Source organism: Castanea sativa, chromosome 2, assembly GCF_040712315.1.
Source record: "Castanea sativa cultivar Marrone di Chiusa Pesio chromosome 2, ASM4071231v1".
NCBI classification, from domain to species: domain Eukaryota; kingdom Viridiplantae; phylum Streptophyta; class Magnoliopsida; order Fagales; family Fagaceae; genus Castanea; species Castanea sativa.
In genome coordinates, this window is record NC_134014.1 from 14459136 (window position 1) to 14473700 (window position 14565).

A 14565-nucleotide genomic window follows, 5' to 3' on the forward strand; every position below is an offset into this window, starting at 1 on the left:
CAGTTTTTTATATTTCCCATAAAAGTGATGTTGAAACTTTCCTAATATAATTTATTAACAATTTCCCTGATAACACCCGTTAACACGATCCATATTTTATTATATCTATCTCTTCAATCCTAATATGATTGTTTTTGCCCCTAGTTTTATTTTTTTCCCTAACGTTGGTGTCTAGAGTTTTTCTGAGTACTTGACTATTCTTCTTAATACATGTTACTCTCGTCTTGAACATTAGATAATTATTACAAAGAAGAATCCCTTAACTCTTGGGGTGACTCTAAGATATTGGCTACAAGTTTTCTTCTTGTTAAATGTTAATATGCCATAATACTACTAATATTATCAATTACTATGTAAGTATCTAATTCTTTCCAAATTGTAATTTTATTTTTTGTCATTTTTTATCAACTTAATTTTAAAAATATTAAGAATTTATTTCCTATAACACACTATCCCATGATATGAGGTAGCTAGCTCCAAGTCTGTTTAGAGAAGATAGGAAATTTTCTTATAGATGCGGTAAAATTTGATGTGTGACATGCATTCCATATTATTTACTCTTTATAATTAGGCTAAAACGTTAATGAGTTTCTTTTTAGTGTAAGTGGGTTTTGATTTCAAGTCTCTTCTTGAATGACCATGATCTTTATAAGTTGAGCTAATTAGAATCCTTCACCAAAAAAAAAAAAAAAAAAAAAGAAGGAAACTTTGAACTTCCAGCTTCCAACCAATTCAATATGTTGAATGCAAGAAACAATCACAGGTTGAAGAGCTTAATCCATACATAATTTAAAAAAAAAATTATGAGGCTAATTGCTACAATATTCAACGTGCCCCTAGTGATTATGTAACCAGTTAGAATGGTTAGATTTTGTCTCAAATTTCTATTTTGAATTTATTTAGGTTTTTATGGCGCGAAAGAAGATTCAATTCCTTGCCTCCTAAGGAAAGATATTATTTGTCCATCAAGAAAAGTATTACGTAAGATTTCCTTCTAATCAAATGACAAGAAGGCTGCATCATGACCAAAGTCTAGTATTTTAGCAACGAGCCTCATCTAAGATTATCGTACCCTCACCTGCATAGCTAATTGCGAAGAAGGCCTTCACACCATAACACAGACAAAAAAGCCTCCATGTAGAGGACTCTCAAGTTTCTTTACTATTCCAAAATATAAGCTTTAGATATTTTCAAAGTGTAGAAACCTAAAAGATTAAATATGGTCATTCGCAGAGAGAAGTTTGGTTCTAGCCTTCTAGGAGCTGAACATTGAGCGAACATATCCGGCACAGTAAAACCAAATAGCCTGAAAATTTACAGCAGAAGATTTGATGGGAAATATAAAGTAAGAACTAACATAGCAATATTAGAAAATGCTTGATTTTAGTATCATAAATCTTCAGCCTCTTACAGTTGCTCTACCAAATCATCCTGCGTCACTTAAAAGGGAACAAAACAAATAGCTGACTTGACACCAGGACACAACCATGGACAAAACACCAAGCATTCTTTACAGATAAAGCCAAAGTTCGACCAATCTCTATTCAGTAGTATAATATGCATTTACTAAAGTAACTAGAGTTATGTAGAATTAACACAAAAAGTGTGAGCCACAAGAACCACCAAAATACTTTCGTTCTAGTGCCTCAGGCTCAAATACAAATCTTCTACAAAATCCATTTCTTCCAGCATTTCCTCAAACCCCAGAGACGAACCAACTACGGATTTGAGTTCATCAGGGAACCAACTCCGAGTACACATTATGGCATTCATCAAGTCTGGTTTTAAGGAGGCATAACGTGGACTAATTTCTCTTTCAATGATAAAAAATGCATCCATGGAAGTGACAACAGACATGGGAACTGGCAAATAATCACGAGCAATCCTGGAAAGGATAGGATACCTTGGGCTTGCAGCTCTCCACCAACTCAATATGTTAAAATCCTGGGTCCACGGTAAGACAGGTTCTTCCAAATACATATCTATCTCTGACTTCAGAGGTTGATTAGTAGATTCAATGAACTTCTGGTAATCTTGTAAATGGTTAGAACTATCATCAGAACTAAGACGCCCTCGCTTAACTTGCCTGGGAGTCTCACCTCCTGAATCAGAAGAAGTAGGATTGTTCACACGATTCTCAGTCTCAGGAAATTGGATACTATAATTGTCATAAAGACTGTGGATGGCCAGAACCACGGTAGAAACTTTATTGTTGTCATCATTACCACCATACTTTGTGGATGAGAACTCAAAGTATGTTATCTTACACCGAGGATCCATCACTGTAGCAATTGCCAACACCAAGAACATATTCTTCCAATACTCCTCATACCTCTCATGCATTTTTGCAGCCACATCTCTAATAAAACTGTCTGAAGAATTAGCCTCCTTGGTCAAAGTTGCCCGTACCTCTCGAAGATTCTGAAGATAGATGTTTGCCGTTGGATCTTTCACTTCAAAGATAGATTTTGCTGCATTATATAAGCTCTCTAAGAGTTTACAAATTCCTTCAACTTTCTTCCACTCATCAGCAGATGGCTTGTCGTAGTTGTCATATTCTTCTTTGCCAAATTCTTCCTTAGCTTCACACTCTAAAGCCATCTTTAGCCTGTCATATGCAAGATCCCACAGATAGGATGGTTTCCCAAAGTACATTAGTTCGTCAATTGTGCGAATTGTTCCCGATATCACTTTAAACGCATCCTGCACCATAGATTTGAAAATGTCAGCAGAGCAATACAGACGAAATATCTGACCATTTAATTGGAGCTCCTTCATTTCTTGGACATATTCTTTGACATTGTCAATCCCTTCATCATACACGCAGTCAGTTAGAAATGTAATACTGGCAATCTTGTTCCCAATGTCCCAGCCCCTCAGAGCCTTCAAAATAGCTCCATCAAGGCAATCATCCTCCTACGTTGCATTGATACGACGGAAATTAGAACCCAATTCCTCAAATTCCAATCTTCAGTAATAAAATGGGCTTTTAGGCACATGTACTCATAAGCCTTTCGACATCTAAGTATATCTACTGAGAGGCTAATCTGCCCATCAAAATTTCTCAATACTTGTTCAGCATTCTCTTTCATTTTCTCATAATGTATCAAGCAATCATCTTTTATAGAATCAAAACTCACTCTCTCAAATACTGGATCTCTAATACACAACGTATGCATAAACATCCCCTCTAGTGGCAATACATCATTAGTGCATGTCAAAAGTCCAAGAAACCGGCTAGCATTTCTTTGCTCAAAATCATAATCATCATCATTAACGCTATTTTCACCATCCGAAGAGGATCCATGAGAGTTGCCATGGTCACATTCATGACCACAAGCATCATTGTCGCTTTCAACAACATTAGTCTGATGATTTTCATTATCTGCCTCCATATCTGACAACCAAAACAACAATTCATGACAAAACAGTTCATCAATTCAAACAATAGTTTGATAAGGAGAAAAGAAATAAAATATCCCAATATCTGAATCTTAATAAAGAGAAAGAATAAACAGACCAATTCGAAAACCTTAAGGTTGCAATTGGACTTGATGCTATAAATTCAAGGAATCTGAAGAACATTTAGTAGTAAAAATTCCATTATATAATAGATAATGGCTTAGACTCTTGGGTTGCTAGTATAATTATTTTGATATAAATTTAACAACACATGATTATTTGATCTTCAGAGATTTGTTCAAGCAAAAACAATAGTGAAATTATGGATTTGAAATGACTTCTTACAGCTTATAATTTCAAATCCGCATATTAATAAACTCAAATCCATCCATTAATTTCATTAATGGAATTTTTGTTGTTGCTATTTCATACTCTATTCGAGTCATTTAAACTAAAATTTAAAACCCTTCTCTTAAAACATCTCTATTCAAAAGAACCATTGGAGATTTTCATTCAACAGAAACACTTGTGACACATGGATTTGAAATGACTTCTTTACATTTAATCATTTCAAATTTACAAATAAGTAAAAAAAATGAAATACATACATGAATTTCATTAATAGAAAAAAAAAAATTGTCTTTTAAATAGTTCACAAGTCATTTAACCAAAACTCAAATCCAAGCTTTTCACCTCAAATACTTCCATCCAAATAAACCAATAAAAATTCATGATGAAAGAGCAATTTTGATACAGATTGAAGCAACAAAATCTAATAAGTTCCTCTATTTCTCCTACATTTTTTAGTAGCTAAACAAAAAGCATAACAAGTAACTGAAAAAAAAAAATCCCATTTGGCAAAGAGAGAGGAAATAATATCCCAAAATCTTAACTTAAATAAAAGACAATTTCTTATCATTGACAATGACACACTTTGAAGCAATAAAATGAAGTTTACTACTTTACTTTGCGATGGTAATCCAAAATAAGCTCTCTTTTTTTTTTTTCCTTTTTTTTGTTTTGTTTAAAAGAGTAAAATACTTCAAAATAAATATTAAAAAAGTAAAGAAATTGTGATTCATTTTGTTCCATACAGACACTACATTTTCTAAGGAAGCAAAAAAAGCTCAGTAACCAAGTCAAGACCAAACCTGGTTGACGGGGAGAGAAACTGGAACTGGTTTGATGAGCAGGAAAGATTGTAAAATATAATAAGGCGTGTTTGGTAATGCTTCAGAACCACAAAGCTTATGGGAATTGGAAGCGGGTAGTTTTTCTTTTTGCACGGCAAGGTCATTATATGACTGTCGTTTTTATGTCACGTACGATTGCGGGTTATTTGTCTTTTATTTACTTTTTAAAATTTATTTTTAAGTTGTTCATAAAATACAGCACTTTTGAAAAGTAAATCCTAATTGTTTTTCTAAAAAGAAGTATTCTTTTTAATTTTTTTTTTATAGTTGTTATAAAAAAAAAGAAATTGATGATGTTGAAAATCGTCATTAAGCTACACTGTTTTCAAATGCTTTAGATAAGACCTGCACAACACAAAAAGAAGAAGAAGACCTTACGAAAAGTAGGAATGTGGTACTGGCCAAATTCTCTCCGAATGTCAAGTTAGAAAACTTTCACAACTCTAGAGTGCCTTAGTTTGTGAGGACTTTAAGGTTTTTATAGTAGTGTAGAGTTGCCATTTATTTCTTGGTAGGGAGGGTCTTTCCTTGTGGAGAAGATTCTTATTAATGCGTGTATCTTATGAGATTCTTTCCTTGTAGAGATCCTCTTAATTAGGGTTATTCTTGGGGCACAAGATGTTTCCATATATACTCATTTGTGGAGTCCAAGCAAAGCTATGTTGGATCCGTCAAGGGCTTCTTTATCCCCATCAGCTTACTCTCATCAACTTCCCATCTTGTTTGGGCGTTCTAGTCATCAGGCCCCAAATGCCGTTTGTTTGGAAGTGGAGTCGTTAGGTTAAGATTGAAGTCGTAGGCTTTGAGTGCATAGACGTCGGCCTTACGAGGACGTCGTCTTCTTCATTTAATGTATAGTATGACTGATGAGTTTCTTCAGTCCGTCGACTTCATCTAATGTAGAAGAGCCCTAATACTTTTTTGAAATTACTATTATTAGAAACCTCTCTCTCTCTCTCTCTCTCTCTCTATATATATATATATATATAAAGTAAGAGAAATGTAGGATTTTTTTGATTTGCGAAGAAAATCCCTTCTCCCTCCACCAGTCTATGTTTTCTATGTTTTGCTTTGCGCTTTGATTCTTGCTACTTAGGTTTGTTTCTCTCCTCTCTAAATTTGTAATTTACTTTCTTCTTTGTTCTTTTCTTCTCCAAATTTGTAACTCAATCTTTTTCTTTGTACTTTACGTGGAACTCAAGTTTTAGAGACTCAACTTCCACGTGGATAAAAATCTGCATCAGCCTTTGTAAGAGCATCAAAATCTAGTTTATGAAACTCGAGTTCCATGCTGGAACTCGAGTGTTTGAGACTCAAGATGCTACATAAACATTACTTAAAAAGTAATTAGATTTTCTATCAAGCTTTCAAAGCTACCATAATATCACAATATATTTCAAAGATACTAGAGGTTTTCAAGTGAAAACCTTTCAACAAGATGCATCTGTGATTGTTGAAAATACCACAATATATTTCAAAGATATATTTAGGATTTTTTTTTTTTTGATTTGCGAAGAAAATCCCTTCTCTGTCCACTAGTCTATGTTTTCTTTGTTTTGATTTGCGCTTTGATTCTTGCTACTTAGGTTTGTTTCTCTCCTCTCTAATTCTGTAATTTACTTTCTTCTTTGTTCTTTTCTTCTCCATATTTGTAACTCAAACTTTTTCTTTGTGCTTTACTCTTTTTTTTTTCTTGATAGCCAATGCATAAAGATTTTCATTAACTGAGGCAAGTGCCCAATAAGGATACATCCATACAAACTTGGTGTTCAATAATCGGGGGAGTGTCTTCAACCCAAATTACACATTCAGATACAAACTTAGCGTATTTCCCTAAACTATGGGTTGCTCCATTGCTACATCTCCGCACATGTTTAGCTTCCCAGCCATTGAAGCCTTGTAGAAATCGCAAGAATCCTTCCACCACTTTCTAAATAGAGCTGGGTGGTTTGTTCAACTCGGACTGAGCACTCATCACAGTTAAGGAGTCTCCCTTTACTACCAGCTTCCGAAGGCCTAAATCCCTTGCTAGAATAATCCCATCTTCTGCTACTTTTGCTTCCATTTCCAAAGCCTCCAACAGGAGAGGAACCTTCTTGCTTAGTGCACCCATAATTTCCCCCCTTTCATTTCTTATCACCACACCAATTCCACAGCAACTAGACTCCTTAAATACCGCTCCATCCACATTGATCTTGTACCAGCCAGTTCTTGGAGGTCTCCACTGTGGCCTGTCATGATGAGGCTATAAGGTGCTTTTAGGGGTTTGCAAATTCCCTTGTCTAAACTCCTCTAAGTAGTTGACTGCATCTGAAGCAATGGTCTTGGCAGATTTGCGTCTGCCCTCATGTTTCAACAAATTTCGGTTACTCCACAGCCCTTTGCAGTAACTGCCAGAAGTATCCAAGCTGCTTGTCCATGAGATTCCACACCATATCAATAAATTCCATTTGTGTGGGGTGTCCAGTAGGCATGTGAATGCCAATTTCCTTCCATACCCCTGATGCAATGCTGCATTGCACCAACACATGACCTGTTGTCTCACAAGCACCACACAGACCACACTCATCTGTTGAGGCCACTTTTCTTTTCTTTAAACAATGATTTGTGGGAAGGATATTTCTACATGCTCGCCACATAAAATGTTTGATTTTATTTGGGCAATTTAGATTCCAAATGGACTTCCATACCTTAGTCATGATTGTGCTATCCGAGGTTCCTCCTTCTTCTCTCTGTTTTTTGGTTTCCTTGATGGTTTTGAGAGTCACCCCATAAGCACTTCTGACTGAAAACTCTCCATTTGTCGTCCATGTCCAAACCTGTGAGTCTTTTGGGAAGACATGACTGATTGGGATGGCCAAAATCCTCTCGGCTTCATGTTGGAGAAAAGAATTTTTTCACTTTCTCCACGTTCTAGCCACCCCGATCCTCATCCAGCAGATTCTCCACTCTTTCTAAGTCAGGATCAACTATTTGTGGGCTTACTACCTTAAAAGATTCAGGGGTGGGTAGCCATCGATCTTCCCAAATATTTACATGCTTCCTATTTCCAATGTTCCAAATGAGACTCCTGTCAATGATGTTCCGTGCCACCAAGATGCTTCTCCAAGCATAGGATGGTTTCTTCTCTATTTGAGCTTCCATGAAGGAGGTCTTCTCAAAGTACCGAGCTTTGTAAATATTGTGGAGTAGGGAATTTGGATTCCTAAGAATCCGCTAGCCTTGTTTAGCCAACAAGGCCATATTAAAGGCTTTTAGATCCTTAAATCCCATTCCACCCTCTGATTTTCTGGCACATAGCTTTTCCCACAACACCTAAGCCATTTTCCTCTTCTTTTCCTTCTGCCCCCACCAAAAGCTTCGCACAAGAGAGTTGAGGTCTTTACATAGCGAGTCTGGGAGCATGAAACAGCTTATCGTATAGGTAGATGTTGCTTGGGCAACCATCTTGATGAGGATTTCTCTACCCGCTGTGGACAGAAGCATCCCTTTCCAGCTAGCAATCTTTCTCCCCACTTGATCCTTAATACAGCAAAATGCTTTCTTTTTTTCCTTTCCAATCATAAGTGGCAAACCAAAACCAAGGTATTTTTCATGTTGTTGTATAACTTGTGCACCGAACAGATTTTTAATTCCATCCTTAATCTCCCTTGTAGTGTTTTTACTAAAGAAAAGGGAGGTTTTCTCCTTGTTTAGCTTCTGCCCCGAGGCTTCCTCATAATCCTTGAGCATTTGACTGACCCGATTAGCTTCATCCATAGTAGCACTACAAAATATTATACAGTCATCCGTGAACAACAGATGTGAGATCTGGGTGCCCCTCTACACACTGATACTCCCTTAATCTTCCCCATTTTCACTTCATCCCAAAGAATTGGCGATAATCCTTCAGCACATAATAAGAAAAGATACGGGGATATTGGGTCGCCTTGCCTTAATCCCCTAGTTGGGATGATCTTTCCCCTCGGTTCACCATTTATAAGAATAGAGAATGACACTGTTTTAACACACATCATAGCGAGGGAGATCCATCTTTCATGGAAGCCCATTTTTCTCATAATTGCCTCGAGATATACCCATTCTACTCTACCATACGCCTTGCTCATGTCGAGCTTCACAACCATCCAACCCTCATTTCCCTTCCTTTTCTGCTTTATTTGGTGCATGATTTCAAAAGCTACTAGCACATTATCGGTGATTTGCCTTCATGGGATGAATGTGCTTTGCTCTTCACTAATCACCTAAGGTAGGATTTTTTTTAACCTATTTGCAAGAACTTTGGAGACAATTTTATATATAACATTACATAAACTAATTGGACAGAATTTAGTGATTTTTTGGGGGCATTTCACCTTCGGGATTAGGCAAATATAAGTCTCATTCAAACTCCTAGGCATCCTACCCGAATTAAGAATATCAAGGACACAATCAATTACCTTAGGCCCCACCACATCCTAGTATTTTTGATGAAATATAGAAGGCATACCATCCGATCCTGGCGCCTTCGTGGGGTGCATTTGATTAAGGGCACTTCTGATCTTAGCTTCCTTGAATTCTCCCACTAGCTTGTTATTCATCTCTGTTGATATCCTCGGCTTAACTGCTTCAAGGCTAGCTTCACCTATATTTGGATGGCCCGTGCTATAGATCTTAGAGAAGTGCCCCAAAATTATTTGTTCCACCTCCTCCTTTTCCTCATGCCAAGCCCCATCTGCTCCCTACAAAACCTCAATTTTATTGTGCCACTGCCTTTGTGTTGTCGTTGCATGGAAGAACTTCGTATTACGGTCACCCCATCTCATCGATAAAGCTTTTGACCTCTGTTTCCACATCACCTCTTCTCTAATGAGGGTCTCATTAATCTCCCTTCGTAGTTGCTGGATTTCTTCAGTCGTGTCATGGAGGAGGTCCATATTCTCCAATTGTTGCAACCTATCTTGCTTCCGCTTCAACACTTTATTTACATTCCCAAATGCCTCATGGTTCCATCTCATTAGGTGGGATTGACAACTTTGCAACCTATCTTGAATTTGAAACTCTGGATTTGCCCTTAACAGGTCCCAAGCCATCTCCACAATTTCCTTACAGCGTTTATCGTGGGTCCACATCTCTTCAAAGAAAGACCTCTTCTTTCTTGGTTTATTCGGCTTTCTCTTCTTCATTGACATCATAAGGAGGCAATGGTCTGAAGCAGTTATTGACACATGGTGGACCATCGCCTCTGGGAAAATTCTTCTCCATTCCTTATTAGCAACGATTCTGTCTAATCTAACAAGGGTCCTCTGTTCTCCGAGTCTTTCGTTGCACCAAGTAAACCTTTGCCCAACAAATCCCAAGTCCATAAGGCCGCAAAAAATCAAACAATCTCTAAACTTCCACATTTGCTCGGCATCTCTGTCCAGCCAACCAAGCTTCTCATCCGATTGAGTGATTTCATTGAAATCCCCAAAAACCACCCATGGCATATCACATTGCTCCTTCAAAGTTTCCAACAGCTTTCATGAGGTGTGCCGTTGGCTTGCATCAGGGTGTCCGTAGAAACCCGTAGCTCTCCACGGCGGCATGCCCTGTTCTCCAACCACGACCACGTCGATGTGCGAATGGGAACAACTCTTAAAACGGACGTCAATACCTTCTCTCCACAGCATTGCGAGTCCTCCACTTCGCCCATTGCTCAGAACTGAAATGCCTTGCGTCAATTCCAATTTATTCTGAATTCCTGTCACCTTGCTTGAGCTTGCTTTCATCTTTGCAAGGAAAACGAGGATTGGTTTCTTAGATTTCACCTCATCAGTAAGAATCCGAACTGTCGAGGTTGATCCTAGTCCCCAACAATTCCAAGCCAAGAAATTCATTGGGCTCGGCAGCACTGCCCAACAGTCGCCGCCACTCCGTCATCCAATTTACCTTTGCACTTCTGTCTTTTGTAGGTTTGTTCACTTCTTTTCCTTGCTCTGAGTTCACTGATAGTAGCATCCAGCTCTTGTAACGCCACTGGACTCTCTTTTTTAATTTTTTCCAGGCTTGCTTCCTCTTTTTGGGCTTTAGTTTGGGCCTTTCTCGCCAGCCTTTTCCAATGCCCACTTTGTGGGCCCAATTTTTCCTCAGTCTAGCCTTCCTCCTTATCAAATATCATAGCAATTGGGCCTATTTCATCATTTAGCTTCTTAGCACTTTCCTCGGGCCCAACTTCTATCCTACCTTGCTTCATTTTGAACGTGAACCTCAGATTCTCTTCTTGATGTGTCGTTGTCTCCCATTGCATCCCTCCTTCAATTACTTTTTGTTGCTGCTCCACCTCCGATGCTTCCTTTTCAAGTGAGAAAGGCATATTGCTTGGGTCAGATTCAACTCTGCCTACCCTCCTTGATTCGTGAATACTCTCTGTACCTCCCTTTAATTCTCCTGACTTGTTTGTCTCCATTCCCTTGTTGCTATTCTCTATTGTAGGGTCGTTTGACTTTGGTACTTTTTCTTTCTCTGCTGTGAGCCTGTGACCATTGGCAACTGCCGTTCCACTACCGTAATGTGGCTGTTTTCCTTTTTCATCACCCTTGCACCTTCAGTTCTTGTGTTGTGGCCAAACCATGGAGCCTCCCTTGTGCCTCGTCTCACAATTTCACCTCGCAACCACCGACCATACTGAAGATTGTCCTGCTCTAAAGTCTCATCTTTTTCCTTAGCAGCTTGGCAGTCCTTCCAGTCATGGCACAACAGACCACAATAATAGCAAAAATTTGGGAGTCTCTCGTATTTGAAGAGGACCCATCTGTTTTCTTCTCCCTCTATGTTCACCTTTTTTCCACAAATAAGTTTCCTTGTCACATCAATACTTACCTTCACTCTAAGATACTTCCCCCATTGGACCCCACTATCTTCAACATCCACCTCTAGAACATCACCAAGCGTTCCTCCAATGGCCCAACTAGTTTCTCTGGTTCTGCTTTTGAGTGGGAGGTTATGGATTTGTATCCAAAAGGGAGATCTTGTGAGGGAAATCTCCTTTGGAGCTTGCTCGCCCCTGAAGTCTTGTAAGAGAATTAGCTGCTTCTCGTAGCTCCATGGGCACATCTCCAGGACTCTCTTTTTATCATTTCATCGCCAAACTCTGCCATATATAGCTCCTTTTCAATCTATGTTATTTGCAACCCTTTTTTTGGCTTCCACACCATCCTTAGATTTTTCCTTAACATATCAAGCATGATGCTTCTTCGGGAGAGTATCTTCATAACGAGGCAGTTTTTTCAGCGTTCCTTTGCTGCTTTGGTGTTGCTACTCCCCAACGTAATACTCTCATCTTCCTCTTCTGTGAACTCTAATTTCTCCCATAGCGTTGCCAATTCGTCTGCCATATCCACGGATTCAAATGGCCTCACCCAAAGGGGCCACTTCACTCTTGTAAGGAACAACCTACAAGACACTCCTTGCTTCTACATGCACCAAGGCATGAGAGCACTCACAACGAGGCAGTTTATAAATACACATGCACACAAACAATGTGCTTTACTCTTTATGAAACTCAAGTTTTAGAGACTCAACTTCCATGTGGATAAAAATATGCATTAGCCTTTGCAAGAGCATCAAAATCTAGTCTATGAAACTCGAGTTCCATCCTGGAACTCGAGTGTTTGAGACTCAAGATGCTACATAAACGTTTCTTAAAAAGTAACTAAATTTTCTATCAAGCTTTCAAAGCGACCATAATATCACAATATATTTCAAAGATACTAGAGGTTTTCAAGTGAAAACCTTTCAACAAGATGCCTCTGTGATTGTTGAAAATACCACAATATATTTCAAAGGTTTTCAGCTTTCAACAAGATGCCTTCATGATTGTTGATTATTGTTTTAATTCTTTGAGTTTTATGAAGCAATGTAGCATTTCAAAGCTCAAACTTCAAATTTTTTTTTTTTTTGGCTATAAATAGATTTGAATCTCAAATCTTTTATTCAATGATGAGAAACCTATTTTATAAAGTCATGCATGCATAACTAATTTATTATTTTGAGTAATGATGGCATACAATATCTCATGTTGCATTAGGTGACTCTAATCTCATGTGAGAAGGATGAGAGTATATAGTTTTTCTTTTGCGGTGGATACCACCCACTGGTGCCCCCCTACTCCTTTTTTTTTTTTTTTTTTGTATTAGTAGTCACATGGAGGAAAAAAAAAAACTTGTTGAAACTTGAAAGTGACCAAACCACCTATTTCACTATTTTTTATTTTCATTTTATATCATTATTTACACAATTTTTACTATTTATGATACTTTTCATAGCATTTTATCTTTGAATGATGCTAGAGATATTACAAATTTTACTACTTATGTCTTACAAATTGGCATGTCACCAACCACAAAAAATAATTTCAAACATTTATTCATTATATTTTTTAAGTAACACTAATCATATTTTTACTTCATCAATTTGTAAATTTTTTAGTAGTTATGAATTGGTTTTTTTGTTTATTTATTTTAATAATATGAAATATATTCATATTTGCTTACAATTGTTTATTTATTTTGTTATTATTGTTGATTAATGTTTTTTAGATAAATTTCACTTTTAATATCGTCTTTTAATTTTGCTCCCTCTAGACTAAAATCCTATCTCCGCCACTGATACTACCATTATACAAGATACCACCTTCAAAGAAAAACTATATAAACTGAAATTTCAGCACATAAATTTTCAATTCGTTTTACAAATTTACATACCGATATTAATGGGAACTTGTTTTACAGAACACAACATTAACCGACGATAGACCATGCATCAGAAAAGTTAAAAAGGTTGGTCAAAGATTTTTTTTTTTTTAAAGGTAAAAAGTTAAAATGTAAAAAAGTCAACAAATTTTTGTGAGTGGTTTAGAAGTATTACAAGGTGCGTGATTCATGAGAAATCGGGCATGTGGACGTGATTCACTAGATCATGCTTAACATAATCAGCTTGACCAAAATTCCATATAGAGCTTTCAACTTCGTTAATTACACATAAACAACCCCAATTTAAACCAAGTTTCAAAATAACTAAACCGACACATTCAAAAGCAAGACACATGGTAGACACGACCATAGGGTGCGCAAATAATATTGCTAAAAATTTCCTCTTTTCGAAAGATCCAAAAGTATCTGATTATGTATTGATATCATGATGGTAATGACATTTTGTTATTCCAAATATGTTTTTAAACACCAGGAGACCACTTTACAAAAATCAGGCACTTCGCAGCATTTTTACACGATAGGAAAGAGAATTATCATTGAAACATCCCGCAAAGGGAGATACAGCTCTTGATCGGTAAAAGTCAATTATCTAAAACTTCCAGAAAATGCCAGGGTAAAAAAGGTGTAACTATTGGGATTTCCTTGCTGATCAGCAAATTAAGGTCTTCCAGAGGAACCGATAAGGGCCAACTATATTTCTGCCTTCTCAAAATCCTACATATACAAGGAAAACTATACATGCAAAAATCTTATAAGCTGTACATTTGTCAAAGGCACTGACAACTGATTGCAGGAGATATTACTTTACAAGCTTTAGTTTATACAAAGATCTACAAAGTCCACTAGCAGCGCTCTTCCCAATGGCTTCTGCTAAATCTCCTACAGGAAACAGCCTCCTATACTAATCTTTAGCACCTGCAGTGGCACACATCATTTCATAAGGCGAGGTTAATGCAACTTCAGTACGGAAATTACACTAGCCACCAAATAATGCATTGTACAAACAGCAAAAAAATTCCACTACAAACACGGGAAACAAAAAGAAAGATTAATCTTATTTATATTATAGGTAAATACAACTGATGCACTTGCATGGAATTCAACCCCTGTTTATGGGCTAAGAGATGCCATTTGGTCCAAGGGTCACATTGGTTTCCCAAAGTTTCAACTCTTCTATAATGTACAAATTTATTTAATCCCTGTTTGCTCTATTGATACTAATTTTTCATTTATAAAAACAA

The 14565-nt window shown here is 37.2% G+C and overlaps 2 protein-coding genes and 1 pseudogene across 5 annotated transcripts in view; all 3 read right to left on the reverse strand.

Moving 5' to 3' along the window:
• Positions 1-1408: 1408 nt before the first annotated feature.
• LOC142624632 (zinc finger BED domain-containing protein RICESLEEPER 2-like) lies at positions 1409-4659 on the reverse strand (annotated as a pseudogene).
• Positions 4660-9313: 4654 nt separating this feature from the next.
• On the reverse strand, positions 9314-10060 carry LOC142624936 (uncharacterized). The gene has a single exon (XM_075798657.1). It carries the CDS (start codon positions 10058-10060, stop codon positions 9314-9316), a length of 747 nt encoding a protein of 248 aa, XP_075654772.1.
• A 3647-nt stretch (positions 10061-13707) lies between these two features.
• The window catches only part of LOC142624631 (uncharacterized), an 89331-nt gene continuing 88473 nt past the window's right edge, over positions 13708-14565 (reverse strand). For all 4 annotated transcript variants that reach the window (XM_075798286.1, XM_075798287.1, XM_075798284.1 and 1 more), the window contains one exon: positions 13708-14239. The gene's annotated coding sequence lies outside the window, so the exon portion shown is untranslated. The remainder of the gene's footprint in view (positions 14240-14565) is intronic.

Coding starts and splice junctions, on each gene's coding strand:
- LOC142624936 (XM_075798657.1), bottom strand. CDS start 10,060: ATGCCATGGGTGGTTTTTGGGGATTTCAATGAAATCACTCAATCGGAT.